The 23,871-nt window shown below is 45.3% G+C and overlaps 1 protein-coding gene across 1 annotated transcript; it reads left to right on the top strand.

Moving 5' to 3' along the window:
- The first annotated feature begins 2,265 nt into the window (after window positions 1-2,265).
- OSGEPL1 (O-sialoglycoprotein endopeptidase like 1) lies at window positions 2,266-18,130 on the top strand. Its single transcript, XM_066635444.1, has 9 exons — window positions 2,266-2,426; window positions 9,447-9,522; window positions 10,310-10,560; window positions 11,125-11,512; window positions 12,785-12,989; window positions 13,077-13,225; window positions 15,531-15,661; window positions 16,177-16,248; window positions 17,835-18,130. The coding sequence occupies exons 2-9, from the start codon at window positions 9,508-9,510 to the stop codon at window positions 17,911-17,913; spliced, it is 1,290 nt and encodes a 429-aa protein (XP_066491541.1). The 5' UTR covers window positions 2,266-2,426; window positions 9,447-9,507; the 3' UTR covers window positions 17,914-18,130.
- The last annotated feature ends 5,741 nt before the right edge of the window (window positions 18,131-23,871 follow it).

Genomic DNA, 23,871 nt, shown 5'->3' with positions numbered 1-23,871 from the left:
ACTCAGGAGGCTGCAGGGGTTTGGGTATACTTGCCCAAGCCTCCTGGGGCTGCGGGGAGCCCTGCGCAACCTTAGGCAGGGCTCACCAGGTCAGGGAAAGTGAGAGTGAGGTGATCGCTCCACTTTCCCTTCTGACGGCGCTGCAGGGACTGGGGTGCACCCTCCAGTCCCTGCAGCAGCCATACCTGGGTGTGGGGAGCCATGCGTGAGCGCCTGCAGGGCTCCCCAGCTCAGGGAAAGAGTGGAGAGATCGCACTCCGCTTCCGATTTTGCGGAGACAGAGTGCGATCTCTCCACTCTCACTCTCCCTGACCTAGGGATCCCTGCAGGCACTCGCGCACGGCTCCCCACACCCAGGGACAGCTGCTGCAGGGACTGGAGAGTGCACCCCAGTCCCTGCAGCCCCCTGAGCAACGCAATCTTGGAATGAAGACAGATAGTGTCATGTGATTTTGAAGATCATGCTGGAGCAGTGTTTCTCAACCAGTGGTACAGGTACTACCAGTGGTACTTGAGATGGTGTCCGATGGTACAAGTAGGACCCCCAGATCCTGCTGCCTCTTAGTGAGACCAGCAAAGCAACACAACAAGCAGTGGTAGGAAGCTTGGCACAGCAGACAGTGCTCCAGTGGGCAGTTTTCATGCACTCTAGAAAGCGCTTCTGTCTGCCCAGAGCCTCTTACCAGTGTTTCTTGCAGTGCTCCTGGCCTCCCAATCCAGAAATAACTGGCAATGATGTCATCACCAGTTACTTCTGGTGGTTCTTCCAATACGTGGACCATGTGAAATGGTACGGGGATGGGGACAAACGTTGAGAAATGCTGTGCTAGAGTTTTAGTTCTGAAGTTGCTAGGTGTCAGTAAAAGTCCTTTGCTTTAGTCTGAACCAGGACTTGCAGTGCATTTCATTCCATTTGATTTGTTTTTGCTATTGGTATTTGCCATTTACAGCTGAGTGTTACACACATGTGTTTTTCTCATAATTGGGAAAGGGTAAGGTTTCTCAGTGCTAAATTAATTACTGTTGGAGATCTGTCTCCTGTCCTCTCTCCTAAAACAAAGCTACCAAACGATAATAAAACTCAAACAATATAATTGCAATCAATAAAAACAAAACGGGTAGTCCCAGGCTTATGTTCTGGTTCCGTTTAAGATGTTGGTCTGGAAGTCAGAACCAGCACCCAGCAGCACAAGACTGTACCTGCCCAGCTGTCTGCAAGCCAGCCACAGACAGGGACTACCTGTGCGATATAAAAACAGCAGCATAAAAAGACCACAAGCAAACTGGTTAAGGGCCTAGTCCTAGCCAACTTTCCAGCACCTGCACAGCTACAATGCAGCCTGGAGGCAAGGAAACAAATGTTCCCCTACCTTGAGGAAGCAGCACACACCCCCATTGGCAGGGTTGCACCAGAAAATTGGATAGGTCCTAAAACAACAGAAGTAAAAGCTTTGCTTTTAAATGCAGTAGCTACGTTCTGGATAACAACTTCCAGCCTGGGAGAAAGGAGCCTATCTTGTTGCAGCCATTTTCAACCACTCTGCCGTGGCACAGTGGTGTGCTGCGGATGGTCTACAGGTGTGCCCGGGGAGTTTGGGGGAGGGTCATTTGTGAGTAGGGCCACTGGGGGAGGCGAGCCCCTGCAGTCAGTGCGTGCGCCTTGTCAGCGGTCCAAGAACCGACGGTGTGCCTTGACCACTGGAGTGCCTTGTCGGTGTGGCGTGAGACGGAAAAGGCTGCCAAGCGCTGCCTGCAGGAAGAGCTGAGAAAGGGGCTGCCACTGCGAAGACACCGGCTCGGTGTGCGTGCAGCAGAGCTCGGGCCAGATGCTGCCCCAAGGCCTGCGCTTGCTGAACCCAGGTCTGCCACAGCCTGCTCTGGACAACTAGTGTGCCTGGACTCCCCAAGCGCTTGCGCCTTTCCATGCGCTGCAGCCCGCAAACAGCTGATGCGTCCACCAAGCGCCTTCTCCCAGGGGGTCCTGGAGCCCCGCCCCGCCTCTGCGCTCACAGCTGTCACTCAAGCGGGTGGTGCCCACCAAGCCGGAAGCTGCTACGGGCCCGCTCTCTCTCGCCCATCTCTGTGGTTTGTCTTCATGCGGAGGGAGCTTCTGTGCGTGTTCCGAATGCCGTTGGCTCGTCCGCGTGGCCACGCCCCCTTCGCCAGCGGCCATCTGCGCTCGTTTTAACCCTTGCGGGCCCGCGGCGGAGCGACGTTGCCTCGCGCGTTCGTTGTGGGCGGGGCTGCGAGTGTGAGGTGAATGGGGGGGAGGAGGGGGCAGAGCACAGCAGCTCCCGGCTCTGGTCCCCGAGTCCAAGGCCTTCACCCTCCTCGCCGTTGAACAGCGGCTGAAGCCTGCCGAGGACCTTACCAGGAACTCCACTCCTAGGCGTGCCATAGACAGGCCTATGCGTGTCTACTCAGAAGTAAGTCCCATTCTAGTCAATGGGGCTTACTCCCAGGAAAGTGTGCACAGGATTGCAGCCTAGCAGCCCAGTCCTAGGCGTGGCTACTCAGAAGTAAGTCCCATTCTAGTCAATGGGGCTTACTCCCAGGAAAGTGTGGAGAGGGCTGCAGCCTAATCTTATGCGTGTTTACTGCTTGATGATGTCACTTTGGGCCATGACGTCACTTTCAGGTTAATGACTTCACTTAAGATGGGTCCTGTCATTTGTCATTCTAAAAAGTGGGTCCCAATGCTAACTAAAATGTCTGAGAACCACTGGTGTGATGTACCACATTTATTGTAGCTTTGTGAACCACAATCCAGTCTTTTATTTCAACTCTTACCTATTTAAAAAGAAAACACCTGACAAAAATTATAAAGAGTATTGTAAATCGGCACACCATGCTGTGGGGGGGGGCTCGCATCCCCCAATGGACCTACTAATAAATGACCTTCCCCCAAATTCCTGTGGCACGCATGTGGACTATTCATGGCTCACCAATGTGCCATGGCACAGTGATTGAAAATCGCTGTTTTAAATACTGTCCAAAGTTAGATTCTTCCTTGAAACTTTTGTCCCTTCTACCCTTCTCCTCAATACTGGAGAAAACAATTTACTTTAGATATGTTTTTAAAAAAATGTATTTTGTGTTGTGTATTTAACCCAAATTCTGTTTGTTTTTTTGGCTGCAGTCCTAAACACATTTACGAGGAAGAAAGCCCCACTGAGCTTAATTGGGATTCACGGCTGGGCTACTGGGGCCCTGGGCAAGCCCTTCGCTTAGCCGCACCTCACCCTGTGGAGCATTAGACCAGTGTGATCAGTACTGAGGTTTCATGGGCTCATGCCTAATCTGATGCCACCTCACCTCTTTAGAGCCCAAGCATTGTGGTCACTTTAGAAAGCTGTTGTTTGATTTGAGTGCTGCATGCTCAGACTAGTGTCATAGTTGGCTTGTTGCAGGACTGTGGTTCCTTTAGGTTGGCAGGAAAAAGTTAAATATGAAATGGCCTTCAGGGCCTGCTTGCTACGTATTATGTACTCACAGAGCAACAAAAGAAGGATCACTTTTGCTGTCATTTGAGCTGCAAAAGACGGGCAGCCAAACCACGGCTCAGGGGCCACATATCACTCTTTGACATAATGTGCAGCTCACAGAAATACGTTGGCTGAACTTTTGGCATCATAATATAAAAGGTAAATAAGATATTTTTAAGTTATATAATTATTTCCCTGGTATAAACTGAGAGTCCACTGGATTAAAACAAGTTTAATGTTCATGGTGAATAAATATATTTAAGAACGTAAGTACTTAAGCAAGTTTGGCCACCGCTGCAAAAGAGGTTATAAAACATGTAGAACAGTTTTCCTTGTTGAACATCCTGCTCTTTGATTAAGTGCAGCATATTAAAAATAAAACATTATGGCTAACAGGCAGTTGGTTTTTGAGATACTGATCAGATGCTCCTCAAGCGTTTCCTAGAATAGTATAATCAGCAATGTCACATTTTGAAATCTCTTTTGGGATGTGTAAGTAGGGGCAAAAAGTTTTTCCTTCTGCAGTCCCACATATTTACTGACTTTCAAGTAAATATGCATCAGATCAGCCTAGAAGTCATTTGGATGAAGACTTTGCAGGGGAGGTGTTGGGTTGGCCAGGTTGGGTATTGGACAAGGGCTTGTGTCAGAGAACCTACCTAGCTGCACTAAACCCTGAAACCTCAATACTGGTGGTTCTCGTTGCACCCAGTGAGGCATCAAGGGGAGGACAGGGAGCACAATGGAGGGCCCAGTGCAGATGTTAGGTTCATAGCAGACCCAGAGTCCAAATTGTGGGCCTGCCTTGGGAGGAAAAAAGGAGAGGCTTGATCAAGGCCTTCTGCTTCCCAGTCAGAAGGGAGATCTTGTTTACTCTGGGAGTGGGAGAGCTCAATTGTATGCAAATCTACTCAGAAGCAGGTCCCATTATAGTCCATGGCAGTGGTTTTCAAATTTTTCACACTGAGGCCCACTTTTTAGAATAAGAATCTGTCAGAACCCACCGGAAGTGATGTCATGACCCGAAGTGACATCATCCAGCAGGAATTTAACAATCCTAGGCTGCAATCTTACCCACACTTATCCAGGAGTAAGTCCCATTTACTATCATTGTTAAAAGCATATATACAATATGTTAAGTTAGGAAGATAGGAACCTTGGGTGTGTCCCAGTGTAGAGCAGGGCACACAAAAAGGCAAACACAGCAGAGTCTTTAGCTTTAGCTACAGTATATTAGAGCTAGGAGTTTCACAGACAGAGTAGTCAAAACAGTCCAGGTCATACACATTGAGTAAAGCAGTCCAGCAATAACTTATCAGTCCAAGGTCAATAACATATACATACATAGATATCCAATCGTCAAAGTCTCCAGCAGCAGTATCAGTGTTCACCTACCTCACTGGTGGAGCTGAAGACTGAGGGCTAAGTACTCTGAGCACCCAATCAGTGTCTGCTCAGTTACCTAGGGTGTGGCAGGTGCAGTGAGAAAACTGCTGACTCAGCTACCAGCAACTTTCCATGAACCAAACTTGTCAGCTTTGTCTCTGGCTTTGCAAGAACAGAGCGCTAACACAATAGCCTGTTGAAAGTTCCCATTTAAAAATTTCCCCAAATGCAGTCACATATCATGGTAGCATAAAGGCCAATATATTAAAAATAAAATATTGAAATGAATGGGGACCCATCCCGACCCACATTTTGAGAAACACTGATCCATGGGACTTACCCCCAGGTAAGTGTGGATAAGATTTCAGGTGGAACCACCTCCAAACAGCTATATCAATTAAAAGCAACTCGGAGCCCAATCCTGGGACCACAGTCACAAACATGCCATAAGGCACGTTTGCGGGGTTCACCGCTGGGCTCCCGCCAGTGCGAGCCCAGCGCTGGCCAATGCTGGGATAGCACTGGGTGGTGGCCCACGTTCTGCAGCTCAGCGATCTCCTGTACTGCCAGGCTGCAGTACAGGAGTTGGGGGCATGGATGGGGGCATGGGGAAGGCGTTCCGGGGAGGGGGGAGGCTGGCAGGGGCAGGCCGGAGGCGGATCCGCAGAGCTGTGCTCCGCAGGATCCAGGGCGCTCATGCAGAGTAGCCCCATTGCGGGGCTGCTTCCCTTACTCAAGGGAAGGGGATGAACATCTCCTTCTCCTGAGGAGCCTCCTGCAGTAGCACAGGAGGCACAGGATTTGGCAGTAGCCCTCCTCTGAGCCTGGGCGCTGCGAGCAGCTCAGGATTGGGCTGTCTGTTGGTTATAACATGACATAAAAACAATGCTAAATATAGATTATATTAAATAAATGAAGATTTCTGAAAGAGCTTTTAGATTTTATCTTTTCAAGGATGTGTGAAATGCCTCTCCAGTAAACCAGATTTCTTTTCCTTTCTATCACAAGGCAGCTTATAAAGATTAAAACTCTCGCTGATCAAAACCATTGAGGAATCAATAATTAGAATGTCAAGGGAGATGGTGAAGCTCTGCTGTTTAACAGTGTTGCCTCCCAGCTGGAATGAAGAAAACATTAAGTCAGGAGGCAACTGCTGTCTCATTAGTTGGGTCAGTCCAGTCCATGTGTATGACCTGGACTGTTGAGTTGCTTAACCTTGTTTTCAGTTTTCCCATTCGTAAGATCAGGAAATCATTGGCTGTATGATGTAGGGCTGAAGAGAAGCAACCACTCATTAATATAATGTGCCTTTGCACTAATGTGTGGGTGCTTTTAATAGTTATGGAAGTCAGACAAGTCAGCAGATTTGAGTAATTACTGGAGGCATTTACAAGAGGTATAGGTGACCTACAGCCCAATCCTATGCATGACTCCTCAGAAGTTAGTCACATTATAGTCAATGGGGCTTGGAGTAAGCCCCATTGACTATAATGTGACTTCTGAGAAGAAGTAAGTGTGGATAGGATTGGGCTGTTAGTTTTTAATGTGCATGGATGCATTAGCAAAAGTTTTACAGAAATTGTGTTGGAATAATTTTTCCATGTTTATAAAAATTTATTTCAGGTGTTTTACTACTAGCATCCTAATCAGCAGCATTTGCTGGACAATGCTAAGAAGACTATCATTCTGATCATACAACATGTTTGTGCACTTCAGGGAATCCTGATATTCTTTCATTGTGATTCCTGTTGGAAGAACCATCAGAACTAGTATTGCTTCTCTCAAACAAACTGCTCCTCCATGGGTAGCTCGCCTGTTCAACCTGCAGAGGTCCTCTCTCCTGCCAGCAGCCTCCCGCCACTACCGCAGACCCTTGGTCCTCAGCGGGTCTTGTGCACAGCAGCCACACACCAAACTCCAGTGTCTCTAGCAGTCTGTTAGTCACAAAGTCAGTCAGAGTATCCAGGGCAAAGACCGAAGTCAGTCAGTCTCCTCTCCTACCTCCAACCTGCACTCCTTCTACAACCCACAAACCCTTCCTGCCTCAGGTGCTCCTTATATACTTAGGTACCTCATTGCCTCTAGTGGCTGCAGCTGTGCAGCACACCCTTTACTGAAAGCCGAGGCCTTAACTCTTAAAAGGGTCACTGCAGACACCACATTCTACCTCCTCACCAGATCTTTTGCTATTCCACTACATTCCACCCCTTGGTGTCACAGTGGTCCCCTTGATCAATTGGTTTCTTTCTTGGACCATCCACCCCTTGGTCTGCCATATCTTCTCCATACTGGTTGCTGAAGCTCCCATACAGTGCAATCCCTTCCTACCCATTCTGGTGCCCATTTGGTCCATGTCATCCCCCATAACAGAGGGCAGCCTATCAATCCCAGTGGTCCTGCAGTTAAGTCCAGAGACCATCCTATTAATTGCAGGCATGCTGGCTCCTCCACCTCCATCTGTTCCCCTCTCTAGGGCATCCCCAAAACTATGAGGCATTCCCATCCCATTTCTTGGGGAATCTCTTTCAAACCCACCTCTAACTGCACAGTCCATTTTATTCATCCTGCCAAGCCCCATTCTAGGAGGGTAATGGCCCAAGCTCTCCACACCACGAAAAGGGCCTTCCATTCCTCCCATTTTGTTCATCCTAAAGCCCAAGCCTTTTATACCCATTCCTCCAGGTTCCAAGTTGCCTATCCCCAGGCCCTTGTTCAAGTGGTTTGCATCAATAGGGATCCCTCCTGGTCCAGCCCCATACCAATGCCCCCAAGTCCATGAGGAAGTTGCTGGAGCCGCTCTGGAGGGAAGCAGTCTCTGTTTGGTAAGGTTCGTTCATCTGTCTTCACGTGCATCTGTCTACCAAACAGCAACTGTCCATTGAACATGGAGATGGCCTGAACAGCTTCAATCACTTGCTCAAAAGTCACAGTGCCAATCCCTTGACTTCTGCCATCTTTGTCTTTAAAAATGTCTGCATGGACAACCACACCAGCCATGCTGAACACATCCTTCAGTTTCTTCCAGCCAACTTTATAGTTCAGATTGGCAACAGAGATAGTGCTTCCCAATCTGCCAGCCTGAAAAGAGTCAAAGAGGCCCTCTTTGCTGCTCCTGCAGCCCCCACCCCTTTATCTCTAGTCAAGACCAGCGCTTTAATTCAACCAGGCACCCTGCCTGTGTCTTATTAAGGCTTTCTGCTGCCTTCATATCTTTATGGGCCGGGGTGCTCAAACTTTCAACTTTAGGGATGCTGGACCTTTAACAAGTTTATAGAGAGAGAATTACAGCAGGTGCAGTTTGTCATCCCACAGATGACAAGCTGCACCTGCTGAAATTCTCTCTTCTATACACTTGTTAAAGGTCCAGCATCCCTAAAGTTGAAAGTTTGAGCAACCCTGTTGTGGGCATTTGCCAAGGCCTCCACATATGTGAGATTTTTCTCTCTATGCAAATTAGCCCCTTTAACTTGGCACCTTCTTCTCTTAGGGATCTTATCGCAGCCCCCTCCCTACTTGATGTACTAAGTTCTTGAAGGAAGAGGATGCCAAGCCAGACCCATCTCACCATGTGGTACAGGATTTGAAAAACAGTCAAAAAGAAACTCACAGTGGTCAGAACATCCCATGATATGGTGCGAGTATTTGCTCTCCATGTAGCAAGGTTTAGGGTCTCTTTGCTCTCATTACACAGGGGGATACTAATTGCCTTGGGCTTGGACCCAACTCCTGGTACCAATTTGTCTTGCTACAACTCCTCCCCACTGGGTATCCTGCTCACTTAAGGCTGGTTAGTTGCCTTGTTTAACTCACCAGGGCAGCAAGCACACATCAGAGTCAGGTCCCAGTCCAATAAATGAAGGTTGCCAGGTCACAGTCCAAAGTCAAATTCCAGGTTAGTCAATGCAAGGTACCAAATCAGAGTCCCAGTCAGCCACCTCACCTTTAAACATTCATTCCTCCCACACCACTAGCTTTATAGGTGCTGCTTATATGCTCCTAGGTTCACTTTAGCCTCTAGTGGCTGCAGCTGTGCAGCACACCTCCAGCTACCACCTGGGCTTTAACCCTGCAGAGCAAGGGGCACTGTGGACACCACACCCTATCTCCTTGGTAATATCTTCCGCGATTTCACTACACCCGTCCCTGGTACCAAGCTATAGAGTTTGAAGGATTGAGAGCCTTGTGACTATTCTTATGAAAAACATAGAATTAAATTATTAAATACATCTGTCTAATCCTTGCTAACTGGGTAAGAGCCATTTTTTCAAGTGGGTGCTCCTCTTTTATTTAGCAGGGGGAGAGTAATGGGCCCTCCCCACCCCAGCAGTGTCTCTTCTAGTGGCTGTCTGCTGGTGTTTTGCATCTTTTAGTTTGTGAGCCCTTTTAGAATAGGGAGCCATTAGTTATTTGATTTCTCTGTAAACTGCTTTGTGAACTTTTGTTGAAAAGTTGAAAAGATAAATACTGTTAATAATAATAATAATAATAATCTGTCTGGCAACACATCTCAGGAAATTACAGTATGGATTTTATATAGTCCAAATTTTTCTAACTTTATTTGTGTATCTGTCTTAGGAGGCTGTGAAATGTGTTATACTGCAATTGGGAAAAGTATAAAAAGAAATATTCTGGCACCATGTTTTTGACACAGGTAACCCATAACAGTTATGTTCAATACATAAAGTATTAAAGGGTCATTTTTCTTTGACTTTCAGCTGCTTAGGTAATTTATTTTATATCTGAATTTAGTTTTACAGAAGGCAAAAGAGAGGTGCCTTTCCTATTAGTTCTTGAATGTGATTATCATTTAAGAGTAACAGCCCAATCCTGAGCTGCCTGGAGCATGGAGCTGCTGAAGCACCAATATGGCTACTATGGCATCTAATGCACAACCGAGCAGCCCGTGGTGGCTCCTTGGAAAAAAGGGGACTTTCATCTCCTTACCCCGAGTAAGGGAAGTAGCCCCTCACTACTGATTCTGCAGTGGCTCTTGAGCTGGCACAGAATTAACTATTCCCATATTGGGACCACACGGCCCAACATGGGGCTCCACTGGTCCCACTCTCCTCCCATCCCACTCTCTGCCCTCATCATAACTCCCTCCCACCTTCTCCCTGCCCTCTCCCCCTTTCAAATAATATTTGAGTGGAATAGATATCTTTGAGAGGCTGCTATTGAGGAGGAGGAACCTGCCTGCAACTACTGCAGGTTTATGCTTTCTGCTTTATACTTGCTGTTGCATTCTGGAGTTACCCCCCCCCCCCATCCTGATGTTCCTTTCCCTTTGCCAATGAAGATAAATTATTTCACATCTAATGGTATCTTGAAAGGGGGTGAAGAGGCTGGCTAGAGGTTGGGGCACATGAGTTTGATTGTCAATTATTTCTAACTTGTCAGTTACCTCCATACTTGTCATTCTAAATGACATTTTTGTCTAGTTCCTTTGTAGGCATGCCTATCTACAGAAAACTTCAATAGTGAGTAGCATCCTAGGAGTAATTTCAAAGTCTCCTAAGTGTTGCTGGAACGGCTCTATAAGTAGTATCTCCACTTGCTATGGCAAATTATTTTCTACTAAAATAGTTCTGGGAATAGAAACCAGCTGTGATGATACAGGAGCTGCTGTGGTGGATGAAGCTGGTGACATTTTAGGAGAGGCACTACATTCTCAAAGTGAGATTCATTTAAAGTAAGTAAGTCTTATTTTAGGTGAAGGAACTATTGAGGTGCTATTTTGTTATCATTAGTACATATTAAAGTATTGAAAGGCAGGGCTGGATTCTCAAAACATTTAAATGCTTTTAGAGTTCTGGGAGAATTCTGCAGTCCACAGAGAACATGTTTATAATTACCAATAATAAAAGCGCCAACTCCTCCAGTAAAATGCAGAAATTATGAAACATAATTTATTATATTAATAATGTATGTACCGGGGATGGCCAACCTTTCAACTTTTGGGCTCCTGGACCTTTAACAATTATGTAGAAGAGGGGATTTCAGCAGGTGCAGCTTGTCATAAGGAAATATCATTTTGATCTGTAATTTCCTGGCCATAGCCAGTTTGAAGCCAAGCTTGCAGGAAGGCATCAAATCATTAGCATCCAGGTGGCTCTCTAAATTTGCTGATCAGCCAAATAGTTAGGCTGGACAAAATATTAGTTAGGCTAATGAAGATGTTAACATCTATATTTGAATTTTTGAGAAGGGTCAAATGAATTTAACATCAACATTATCTGTGTGTCTTTCTAATTAGAACAGGTGGAATTATCCCTCCAGTGGCACGACAGCTTCATGAAGAAAACATTGTCAGGATAGTCCAGCAAGCACTCTCCGTGAGTGGAGTGACTATGAATGAGCTCTCTGCTATTGCAACTACTGTCAAGCCAGGACTTGCTTTAAGCCTTGGAGTTGGACTGGATTATAGTTTAGAAGTGGTGAAGAAGTACAAGATGCCTTTCATCCCCATCCATCATATGGAGGCACATGCACTGACTGTTAGACTGACCAACAGAGTGGAATTTCCATTCTTGGTGCTTTTGCTCTCTGGGGGTCACTGTATATTGGCAGTAGCACAAGGAGTTTCAGATTTTCTTCTCCTTGGACAAACCCTGGACATTGCTCCAGGGGACATGCTGGATAAGGTAATTCCTTGAAAATAGATTTGTCTTTCAGAAACAGTAGTTTGTATTATTTGGTCCTCAACTTGTCAAGAACTGGATCTCACCTCAAACCCCTATCTGCAACATGGGACCAACCTTCAAAATCCCAGGAGGCAAGAGGAGTGGGCAAGTGATGGTTCCTCTTCTTATAAAGTGGCAGCCAGTCCATGTACACTGCAACTCCGGGGTTAGTGACATGAGCACACAAGTGTACTCTCCAGAGACCTGCTTTTAGCCAGAAGTACCTTCTTTTGGAAGTAATTTTTTGCATCATAGGTTGGATAAAAAAAATGTACACTTAGTTGATACATAGTTACACCTCATTGCTGAACTAGTATAATTCTCAGTCAGTTCAAAAGATCTGTTGTGTTGTGTGTGTGTGACAAGCCACTGTGCAGTTGATTTCATCAATATAACTGCTGCAACATATATATTTCTAGTGTTATAACAGTTTTTTGCCATACTAACAAAATGGGACTGGCCAAGAGCTTATGCCCACCAGATAGCCCACCCCAGCAGGACCAGTTCCTGAATCCTCACTGCTGATGAGGGTGGTTGTGCTCGAGGCACCATCAGGGTGGCAAGACAATGCTCTAGGGTGCCTAGTGCAGGTTTTTACTCCAGGCACCAGCATTGCCAACAAGACTTTCTTTGGGGTCTATGATACTCTTGTAGTTTCTGACCCTGGGGCACAGGGTGCTGACCCATCTAGTTGTTCTTCCACTGCCACTAGTTCCAGCTTGTCAGTGCCTCACTCTCAGTGGATCTTGAGGGTTGAGAGACACTCCCTTTCAGTAACTGGGTGCCCCGCCAGAACCTGGGGCTGAACTGAAGTAGACACAATGCAGCTCCATGATTGAAACTGAGTTTATTCACAAAGGACACATCAGTAGGAATCTTTCTCTCAAATAGATCAGCATTGTATTTCAGGAGTGACAAGCTCCAGTTCCCTACACTGAATGGCTAGGAGCATGCCTTTGTATTCATTTTGGGGCTGTTTAGCTCTTCTCCCTTTCAGTTGACCATTTGAGAAGGAATTTCAAACCAAACAACCAAACCAAACTGTTGTTCCTGCACTTTTTCCGCTTAAATGGTCTTGGAGGGAAACTTATAGTTTGAATTCTAACCAACTTCAGACAAACTGTTTTTAACCTTTACTCAGATGGCTCTTTTTTTTAACCTTTTCAGATGGCTCTTTTTAAAATTTTCATTTCTTTATATTCTGTTCTGCTTTTTTCTATTTTTTTTTTTAAGGTAGCCAGAAGACTTTCATTACAAAAGCATCCAGAGTGCTCTGGTCTGAGTGGTGGAAAAGCTATAGAACGGTTGGCCCTGGAGGGAAATATGCAACGTTATAGGTTCAAAGTTCCCATGGAACAACAGCATAACTGCAATTTCTCCTTTTCTGGACTTCAAAGTCAGGTCACTAGAATGATTGCAGAAAGAGAAAGGGAAGAAGGTATTTTCCAGAATAGGCCTAATACAAATTGTATCTGTGAGTGACACATATGGTTGGAAAACTCATTTGGTCATAATTTTTTTTTAGGCCTTCAGGAAGGGCAGCTCTTGTCCTGTATCTCAGACCTTGCTGCAGCCATCCAGTATACAGTCACCGTTCATATTGCTAAGCGAACACACCGGGCTATTCTTTTTTGTATAAGAAAAGGTATTTTACCTCAGAACAAGGCAGCTCTGGTAAGTTTGTTTATGTATTATGGATGAGCCATACCTCCTAGGTAGACAACACAGTTTCATTATAGCTCTTTTTGTCCTTAGGGTAAATTTTACAGTGTTGTTAAAATCTGCCACTTGAAAGTTTGGTGCAGAAAAGTGCAGTTGTCTGTGCTGTGCTTTCAGCAAACACAAGCTACATTTTCTGGCTAGCACTGTGCCAAGGAGAGCAGTATATTCTGGCTGCATGTGACCAGTAGCCTTGTTATCAGGAAATGCTTCAGGAGAGGAAACTGTGCAAGGAAATCTATCCTAGATGCTTTCTTCCATGAAAAGCCTGTGTATTGGAATCGCAGAAGATCTGGCAAGGAGGTAGATGTGGTGTCAGCAGTGGCCCCTTTAAGGGTAAGGGCTGGGCATCCAGCAGAGTGTGCTGTACAGCTGCAGCCACTTGAAGGCAATAGGGCCCTCAGGGATATAAGGAGCACCTGAGGCAGGAAGGGTTTGTGGGTTGTAGGAGGAGTGTAGGTTGGAGGGGACACCCTGACTGATTTGACTGACTTACCTGGAACCTGACCTTGGAGTGTAACTTGGCTTATTGGCTCTGGACTCTGATTTGGCAACTCTCATTGATTGGACTGGTTTACTTGGAATCTGTGGGCTGGAATTGGACTCTGACTTTTGCTTGCTGCACTGGTGAGTTTCACAAGGGAAACTAATCAGCCTTAAGCAGGCAATAGGCCCAGTGGATTGGGATTTGGCAGAACAGCTTGTAGTTCTCAAGTTTGAGTCACAACCTGGCTGCTCCTCCCATCATCTTCCTCCGCTACCATGTAACAGGAATGATAGCACTGGTGGTCAATTACGTAGCAGGCTCTGACCTAATGCGCAATTGAGTCCACAACTGTGAACACATCTACATTAAAACAGTGTTATAGGTACCTTCCATAGAACTGTCTCTGTTTTCCAGGAATGTATCCACATCGTTGTAGGAGGTGTGACTGTACCTGATCTGAAATTCTGCTTACATGGCTAGAATCTATTTTGTTCCTAAAATTAGCACTTTTAAAACAGGAAGTGGTGACCTGAACAGCAGACAGAAACTGGCATCTCAAGTTTTACTAACTACAAAGGAAATAAAATCTACTGACAGAACAATCCTGTGCATGTTGTAATTCTCTTAAGAGCTTCCCCCTCTCTACAGACATTCCAACAGAAATTGAACACTTTTTGGTTGACATTTGAGCACGTTGAGTGGGTTGGGGATTTGATTGTTATGCCTATCACACTTGTTTTATGGCTGCTTATTGGTTACTTTTATTACATGCGGTTCTGTTTCATAGCACTGGTCTTATGCTGCAATATATGTTTTGATTATTTATTCTGCAGATTTGCCCAGGGGTTCTATGTGCTGTGCTGTGGAGTACTAAGGCTATGCTATACACTGATATTTTGAATATTTTTAGTGTTTCCACCAGAAATGTTGTTTTTTATTATTGATTTCAGTATTTGTACAATATTGTATGTTTTAATATTGTTAGCCACCTTGAGTGCCTTTGGGAAAAGGCAGATACAAATCTCATAAATATCTACATACTTGGAAACAAGTCCAGCTGTGTTAAATGGCGCTTACTCACTAGTAAATATATTTAGGCTTGCACCGTAAGTCAGCGATCTCCAGACTGGAGACTGTTGTGTCCCAAAAAAGCCTTCCCCATCCTTAGCGCAGCTTACCATTCTGCCATGGCATCATGTTTGTTTCAAGCCAATCCTGCCATAGAGACACTCTGGGCAGCCACTTTTACTGCCCATCATCCCAGAAGGCTGTGCAACAGGATGTCCAGGCAGACACGACTGTCCCTGTGCCAGGATCGTCTTGAAACAAATACAGTGCCATGGCAGAGGGCTTTTTCCAAACCCCAGATCCAGCCTGCAGACTGGAGTTTGGAGAGCCCTAAGTCATAGCTTCAAGGCTATGTACGTTCATGGAGGAAATCAGCATGCAGTGGGAGCCTACCCTAGAATGATGATGCTAATGCTTTGTGTCTTAAAGTAAATATTGAGGAATTTTAAAAATGGCAGATTAGAAGAACATGTCCAGATGTTCTGATTAAAGAAAACGGAAGCATTCCTCAATCTTCAGACATGGTACTGGAGTTCTTCTTCAGCATCACCTTGCTTGATTGATTAAAAGTAATGTAATGCTTCTCTTTTGTGTTATGATCCTTGTGGGATGGTGTTCATATCTTAAGCATCTCCTCCATGTTGTTGTGAGTAGAAAGATGTAGCTCTTCCCTGACATTAAAGTGATTTCCAACACTGGTTTCAGGTGGTGTCAGGCGGTGTTGCAAGTAACCAGTTTATCCGCAAAGCTCTGCAGGTTGTAACAGATGCCACAGACTTCACCTTGCTGTGTCCACCTCCCAGGCTCTGCACTGATAATGGTGTTATGATTGCATGGTGGGTAAAGATACTTGTCAATTTTGAATGAGCTGCAATGCTGTGGTGTCATGTGGTTAATTTAGTAACACATACTTTCTTGGTAGGAAATTGCATGCACACCTTAAAGTTGTAGCTGGTGTAATTTTGTGGTACATACATGCCATGGAAATCTGCCACAAACAGACATATGCACTTCTCAAGTAGGGTGGTGTACATTTTGGGTACATATGATTTCCTATGTGGAAATGGACAGTTCGTCACATCTGAAGTGACACTGTAGAATCATTCATTTTCTGAAAGAAAACGCTCTGTAGTTCTTTGCCTCCAAATTTGAGCAGGGTCAGTGAGTATATTTTGTGCATTCATGTTCATTTCCCGTTGAGGGATATTAGGTAGGCCAGGTTGAAATATCGCATTGCCTGAAGAGCTTAGCTGGAGACTTGCTGCCAGGCAATATCAACATATCATATTGTGTTGCAGAGAAATGAAATTGTTTTATGCTCACGTGTCTTATTCAAATGTACCCTCTTTAGGAATGGCATTGAAAGGCTTCGTGCAGGATTGGGTGTTTTATATGATGTAGAAGGCCTAAGATATGAACCAAAGTAAGTAGTATAAGAACTTCATCTTTATTTCTCTGGTTTATATACTGTATCTTATTATCTCTGTGGTTCTCAGGGTTTCAGAGAAAAGTGTGAAAATAAGTGCTCAATATCTCCTGAGTACTTGGGAATACTAGGAAACCATAGGTAGTACTTTGCCAGCTGCAAGGAGGTATTCAGTTCTGGGCATAACTCTCTGCCCCTTCCCCATCTAGATCACACCTCTGTCCTCCCTGGCCATATGTGTACTATATCCAGTGGGGAGGGGAGCAAATCAGGTGACTTCAGAAGGGAAAGGTGATTTAAATCCCCTTACTCCTGTGTAAGCCTCCTGCTCTGCAATTGCACTAGCGCAAGTCCGAGGAGAGAAATAGGTTGGGGAGGCTGCTGCCAGAGGGGATAGGATCCTGTTCACTCCATTGCCTCCGAATGCATTCCCCCTCAGCCTTCCCTCCCCCATTATGCCCCCTCCACCTCATTTCACTCCTATTATGCCCCCTCTACACCTTGACCCCACTCCACCCCCTGCTCCTTCCCCCACCATCTTACCTGCCTTTGAAGATCTGGTACACACAGGAGGCTCTGGCCTTCTAGCCAGCGCTCAAGCAGCATGCTACTCAGTGTACTGACAGAAAGTGCTTTATGGCTGCTTTACAGCAGCCAATGCTAGCGGAGAGAATGTTCTACCAGCACTTTCAGCCCAAAGGATTGTGCTGTTCATGCTGAATGAACATGCATTTAGCATGAGATTCAAAAGTTATTCATATACAGGTCCAGCCTATTTATACACTGATTTTTTATACACAAATTTGACTCAACACGAATGGACCCTGCAAATGAGAGAGAATGTGCTGATCCCTGGAGAAGGGGAAAAATGCATCCCTTTAAAATCAGTTTTAAAAACTGAACAGTCCTTTAACAGCCTCCTTAATGAGAGAGAGAGAGAGAGAGAGAGAGAGAGAGAGAGAGAGAGAGGGCAGCAGGCTAACAATCCATCAATCCTTCTCTCTCCAGGCAATCCCTCCCTTCCCCCTGAGCAAGTGAAAGAAAGATACTTTGCGTTGGTGAAGGGAGGGGCTGAGTGAAGTGCTGATGGATTTTCTTCTTAATGACTCTCAGCTTAGAGTCAAAAGGTCAGCAAGGCTGTTTTTCAATCACTGGAGCAAAGAAACTTTTTTTCTTTTAAATTTGGTATAGTGCATTTTTTTAATCCATGTGAATGCTTGGAACGGAACCCATGCGAATAATTAGTCTCAACCTGTACATTGAAATTAAATAAAGGGGTAAAAGGAAGCTAGTAGTAAAAGCTATTAATAAGGAACAAGATAATCAGAATTATTTTGCTTGAAATTCATAGGCATGGACTGTTTAAAACTACTGTATAATTGTTGTATTTCTTTGAATAGGAGAGTTTTAGGTTTTATGAGAATGAAAATTATTATATAAATGAAATAGTAAATAACCAGTGAGGTATATTATCCAATTATGTATGAGTTTATAAAATGGGCTAATTGTTTTGCCCCCAAATTTATGTGACTGTAGTCTTGTCTGAGTAAGAATGAGTAATAACAGTTTTTCTTGTTTCATAGAGCTCCTCTCGGGACTGATATATCAAAACTAGTCAAAGAAGCTACCATCAAAGTGCCAACACTGAATCTAACAATCTGATGTTTGACTTATTTTGAAAACTTTGTTTTGCTGAAAATCGAACGACCCCATCAAACAGCACAGCACAGCAATTTTTTGAGGATTTCATACTGTTTGCCTCCAGTCTTGCACTCTTTTTAATGCAGTGTGTCATTGCTTAAATATTTTATACTCTGAATACATGCTAGAAAGAAACCGTTTTTTACCCAATTTAACTAATAAAACTCAGCGTTCAAGAGGCCTTGTGTCAGATATATTACAATGTATTTTGCATTTTTTCCTGGACATTGAGCTGGTGCTCAGCTTGGAAATATCTGTGGACTTACAGCCCAATCCTATCCACACTTTCCTGGGAGTAAGCCCCATTGCCTCTAATGGGACTTATGTCTGAGTAGACATACATAGGATTGAGCAGTTAATCTGTAGTTGTGTGTGTGACACTGGTGGCAAGGAACAGTTTTACTAACTTTGGCTGGTCCTACCTGGAGAAAGCTGATCTAGCCTCAATTATGCATCCTCGGGTTGTATCAAGACTGGGCTTCTGTAATGCACACCACATGTGATAGCCTTTAAAAATGATCTGGAAACTGCAGTTGGTTCAAAATGTTGCAAATCTATTTTCAGGTTGAATTTAAAGCCCTAAACACCTGAGACTGAGGGCCCAACTCTATCCAAATTTCCAGCACCAATGCAACCACAATGCAGCCCCAAGGTAAGAGAACAAAGGTTCCCTTACTTAGAGGAGGCTTCTCTGACTGCCCCCACACTGTTGGATGTAGAGCACATCCTGTTGGCGCTGCTGCATCAGCACTGGAAAGTTGGATAGGATTGGGCGCTGAGTTACTTTAAGGACTTCATTCACCTGTATCAGCCTTCTTAAGACCTAAAATCGGCATCACAGACCCTACTGTCTAGCCCAGCTCTAATTGTATTCAGATGGACGGTACCAGAAAGAGGGTGTTATTGGGTGGCAATGCAGGAGTCACTCCTCTCCTTGGGGATATTTTTCTAAACCCCATGTTTTTATGTTTTAAAGAGGCTTTTAAAATGGTTGTATTCCATAAGACAGTGATTCTCAAAATTTTAGCACCAGGACCCACTTTTCAGAATGAGAATCTGTCAGGACTCACCAGAAGTGATGTCATGACCAGAAGTGACATAATCGAGCAGGAAAATTCTTAGCAATCCTAGGCTGCAATCCTACCAACACATACCCAGGAGTAAGCCCCATTGACTATCATTGTTAAAAGAATATACAGAGTAGCCTGTTAAAAGTACAGATCGGTAACATTTCCACAAATGCAGTCACATCCCATGGTAGCATCAAGCCTAATATATTATGGGGACCCACCTGAAATTGGCTCGCAACCCACTTAGTGGGTCCTGACCCATAGTTGTGGAAACACTGCCTTAAGATATACAATAATTGATTTGTTGTGAGATATTTAGAACACTCCTTTATGTTTCTTAGTTTTAGAACCTCCCCCCATTTCATCTGTTTCATGGGGGACTCACAACACTTGTGAGAAATTTTGGGGCATAGGGTAGCCAGCTTGAGTGGCGGCGGTGGCATTATCACAGAAAATGCTTTGCTGCTCTTCCTGGCAACTAACTGCTGCTACCTGCCATTTTTTCTCACCAGAATGGGAAGCAGCAGTTCCCAAACTATGGGTCTGGGACCCAAATTTTGGTGGTTCGCGAAACTGACAGGTCAGATTGGGCTATGTGCATCAAGGATTAAAAAGCTTCTGGGGGGGGGGCACTGCTTGCCAATCACCATTATAGCCACACCCCTTGGAATTTATAAATCAGGCAACAGCCTCTTGGGCAATGATTTTCAACCTTTTTTGGTCTCATGGCACACTGCCAAGGTACTAAAATTGTCAAGGCACACCATTGGTTTTTGACAATTGACAAGACACACCATGCTGTTGGTGGGGGGCTCATATCCCCCAATGGTCCTATTAATAAATCACCCTCCACCAAACTCCCATGACACATGTGGGGACCATTCGCGGCACACCTGTGTGCCATGGCACAGAGGTTGAAAATGGCTGCTCTAGGGCCTCTAAAACATTTGGGAGCCAGGGAATTACACCTCAACTGCTCCTTTTACCACCTGCAGGGGAACAGCTTTTTATGTACAAGAAAGATTACATACTGTGGCTGTCACCATTTACACTGGAAAGCCAACTCCAAAATGTCATTAGGTCCCTCGTGATAGCTGCCATGGTTTTTCCTACACCAGCCATCCCTGAAAATCGCTGAAAGTATATTTGATGAATATTTTTGAACCAGTGCAAGCTTCTGAAGGAAGCACCACATTCTGTGAAGTAAGAGTTTAACCCCACCTTGTCCTGACACTGCATGTAAGTTGCTTTTTAGACATAATGGTTGACTGGTCACCAGTGTTTTTATTTCCTAGCACTGCAGCAATTCTTTGCATTAATATGTAACTTTGCATTGAAAATATAGGGTTTGTCCTGTCACTAATCTCTACATAGCAGTAGTTCTACCCTAATGAAGTAGTATCCTAGTGGTCTTAAGAGCAGCGGTTGTTCCTTGCTGCTACACCATAGTCATTCTTTCTTTTCTGGGGAGTTACTTCGGAGCGCACAGACGTTAACAATTCTTGGTCTTAAAACTTGAATGAGATCTGATGATGTGGTATGTGGCTGTTGATAGTGTGTGGAGATAGGAATGCGGGGCTTCTCCAGAGTTCTGAATCGTCCCATTAAGTGAGTTGTTGTAGGCACTAAAAAGAGGGAATCCTTTGGATGGCATTTTGCTTTGTATACTTTGACACCAGTACCCCGTGATTTGTCTGCAAAACAAAAACATTACTTTCTTATGCGCTGACAGCATCATCCATATCAGACAGTTCAGTGGCATAACAAAATTACTTTTTAAGTTGAGGGAATATCACTGTTTTGGCTGTTCTACAACATATTGGATAAAATGGATGGAACACAGAGATATTTTGGCTTACATAAAGGGTTTATACAAGTCCAGTTCAGTGGAATTCAAAAGCACTTTGCCATGTACCATGGGTTCAATTCACAACAAGTCTAATGTCCTTTCAGACTTATAATAAACCTGACTTAAGGCACAAACCTAACCAACTTTCCAGCACTGACCTAGCCGCAATGCAGCCCCAAGGCAAGGTAAGAAACATGCCCTTACCTTGAGGAGACCCCCTTGACTGCCTCCCCACTGCTGGATGCAGTGCACACCACATTGGCATAGCTATGTCAGTGCTGGAAAGTTGATTAGGATTGCGCCCTTATTTATGTACTGCTTCAGCTTTAAGCCTTATAGTTAGCTCCTTTAGACCCTAATCCTATCCAGTTTTCCAGTGCAGCTGTGCCAATGGGGTGTGCACTGCACCCTGTGGTGAGGAGGCAGTCACAGAAGCTTCCTTAACTTCGCAAACGTATGCAGGGCTCCCCAACATTCCAAAAGTGGAAGTGGAGTACGATTGCTCCGCTTTCACTTTTAGAAGGCTGGGGCGCCCTGCAGACGCTCACGCAGGGCTCCCTGCACCCCCGACAGGCTGCTGCAGGGCTAGTGAGTGCATCCCAGTCCCTGCATTCCCCCTTAGTGATGCAATCCTGGGGATTGTGTTGCTGCCTTCCCCCTGCCCCCACCCCTTAAGGGGGCAGAGGCTAGGGCTGTCAGGCTGGGGCATCACAATGCCCCAGTTTGAATAACTCTGCCTTAATGAAATGCTACAGATGAACGCTGAGACTTAGATGTGCAGTCCATCCCCCAAAACCCAATGAGATGAATTTACAAGTTTAATTGTTGAAAATTAAGCTGCTGAATCAGGTGGATTTAAATACTTTATTGTGCAGAAAAAACTGATCCATTAATTTCTGTTTTCCTGAGGTAACATGGGTGCTGCATGGGGGCCAAAGCAGACTTCCACATGTGCACCCCCTGCTGGATTGGCACAGTGCGCTTGGGTTCCATTGCTGGATTGGAAACAATGGGTTGGGTCCAGAGAAGCACAAAATTGCTTCTGTTTATGATCCCCTTTCTTATGGTAACCCCCAAAGCTCAATGACCTCCAGAACGAGAACTAGTGAGGCATGAGATGTTGCTGATGGATGGCAAAATCAATCATCTTCTCTGGATCATCATGAAAGTGTGTCACCCCTATCAGATGACTGATCACTTGTTCAGTGAGGGATCAGTTGAAGTGTTTGCAGACAGTGCAGTGACTGGATGTGGATTAGGGCTAATGAGATTTAAATGTTTACTTTCTCTGCACTTTGCTCTTTGCATGTACAGTATTTAAGTATTGATTTATCAGGGTTTGGTATAAATTAATGCTATGAAGTTGAGTAGCTAAAAGGATAGACTTAATCATGAGCTATGTAGGCAAGGAAATTACATAAAAAGTAAGATACCTCGTATGTGTACTGGAACTGCAGATGGTCCTCCATTTATTACCAAACTGAAAAAAAAAACCAAACATTCAGAATTTAGGCTGCAGTCTTATAAACTGCAGAAATGTTGCATTTTGGTGTATTTTTAATTAAGTCTCTGGGACTAATCTAAAGAAAAGTAACGAGAGGATTCGGGTACACACTATGCTTAATCTGCCTATGAAACAGTCAGTATAGTTTAGCTTCTGAACTTGCAGTTCATCTTCACTGACCAGATTCATTCTCAGGGCCCACTGAAGACCTCCTAGTGCCTAGTGGTGTGCCTCCCCCTTTCTTGGTGGTGCACTTCTTCCTCCACTTCCTGGATGTAAAAAGGAAGAGGGGAACTAAAAGGAAGTCTAGAGGAGAGTGATGAGCTCAGACTGAGCATTTATGGAGGAGGAGGAACAGCAATATGTAGCACCCCCCCCCCCACAACAATCTGTTGTCTGAGATACCTACTTCCACCTAATGGATGGGCCAGCCCTGCATTGTCTACTTCATGCACCTGAGGAAGAAGTCTGTTGCCTATGAAAGCTAATGCCTCCGTAAATTTTAGGATTCAGTCTCCACAAAATGCTTGTTTCTTTTTTCTGCAGTAGATGGCTGCTCTTCCAGAATTGAACTGTTAGTAAGTTTGGGCGCAATCCAAACCTTGTCTTGTCGTAAAGCACGTTTGCGCCTCCATGGGAGGAAGCCAGGCTGGTGCTCCCAGAAGCGCCTGCCTGTGGAGGCTGACGGAGGCCTCCATGCTGATTTCCTCCCGGCTCCTTGCATCAGTTCGGATGAGCCGACGCAACGGTGACAGGTAGGCGTGGGGCAGGGGGAGGGAGGGTAATGGGCGGCCCAGGGGGGCGGGCGCAGAGGGAGCAAGAGATGGGACTGGGGTCCGGCAGTTATGCTGGATCCTAAACCCCGTCCCTGGGGAGAACGGAGCAGCTTCAAGCTGCTCAGCTATCCTCGAACTTGTGCCACCTCAGGAGGTGGCGCAAGTCTGAGGAGATCCATTGGGGCCAGCAGCTCTTACCCAAGGGCAAGGGAAAAAGTTTCCCGTTGCCTCTGGCTAAGACGCTGCTGGCCACAAATCTGCTCTGGATACAGCGCAAGCCTCCTGACTTGCCTGTTCCTGCGCAAGTTAGGATTGCGCCCTTAATTACTTAGTGAACCTGTGTTGATAAGTCTTCTTGTTCTAAACTCCAGATTGCAAAGAAGATTTTGGATATTCCCCAGATATAGTGCCAGACCATTATATTTGATGGAAGTTTTGGTGAGCTTTTAAATAAAAGCCTTTTACCACTTATTGTATGGGTCCCTGGAGGGAGGAACCTGAAGCCATTAACTATATAACTAAGGGCGCAATCCAAAGGGTGCCTTATTTCAGCCCAAGTCCCTTGGGCCAGCATAAGAGGGTTGCAAATGTGCCTTAAAGCATGTTTGCACCCTCTCACAGGGAAGCCAGGCCTGCGGAGGCTGGCATAAGCCTCTGCCGCAGCTTCCCCGCAGCCACTTGTGTCGGTGCGTTGTGCCGGCACAAGCAACAAAGGTAGGC

This window comes from Tiliqua scincoides, chromosome 1, assembly GCF_035046505.1.
Source record: "Tiliqua scincoides isolate rTilSci1 chromosome 1, rTilSci1.hap2, whole genome shotgun sequence".
Taxonomy (NCBI): Eukaryota; Metazoa; Chordata; class Lepidosauria; order Squamata; family Scincidae; genus Tiliqua; species Tiliqua scincoides.
This window is presented reverse-complemented; position numbering and strand designations above follow the sequence as displayed.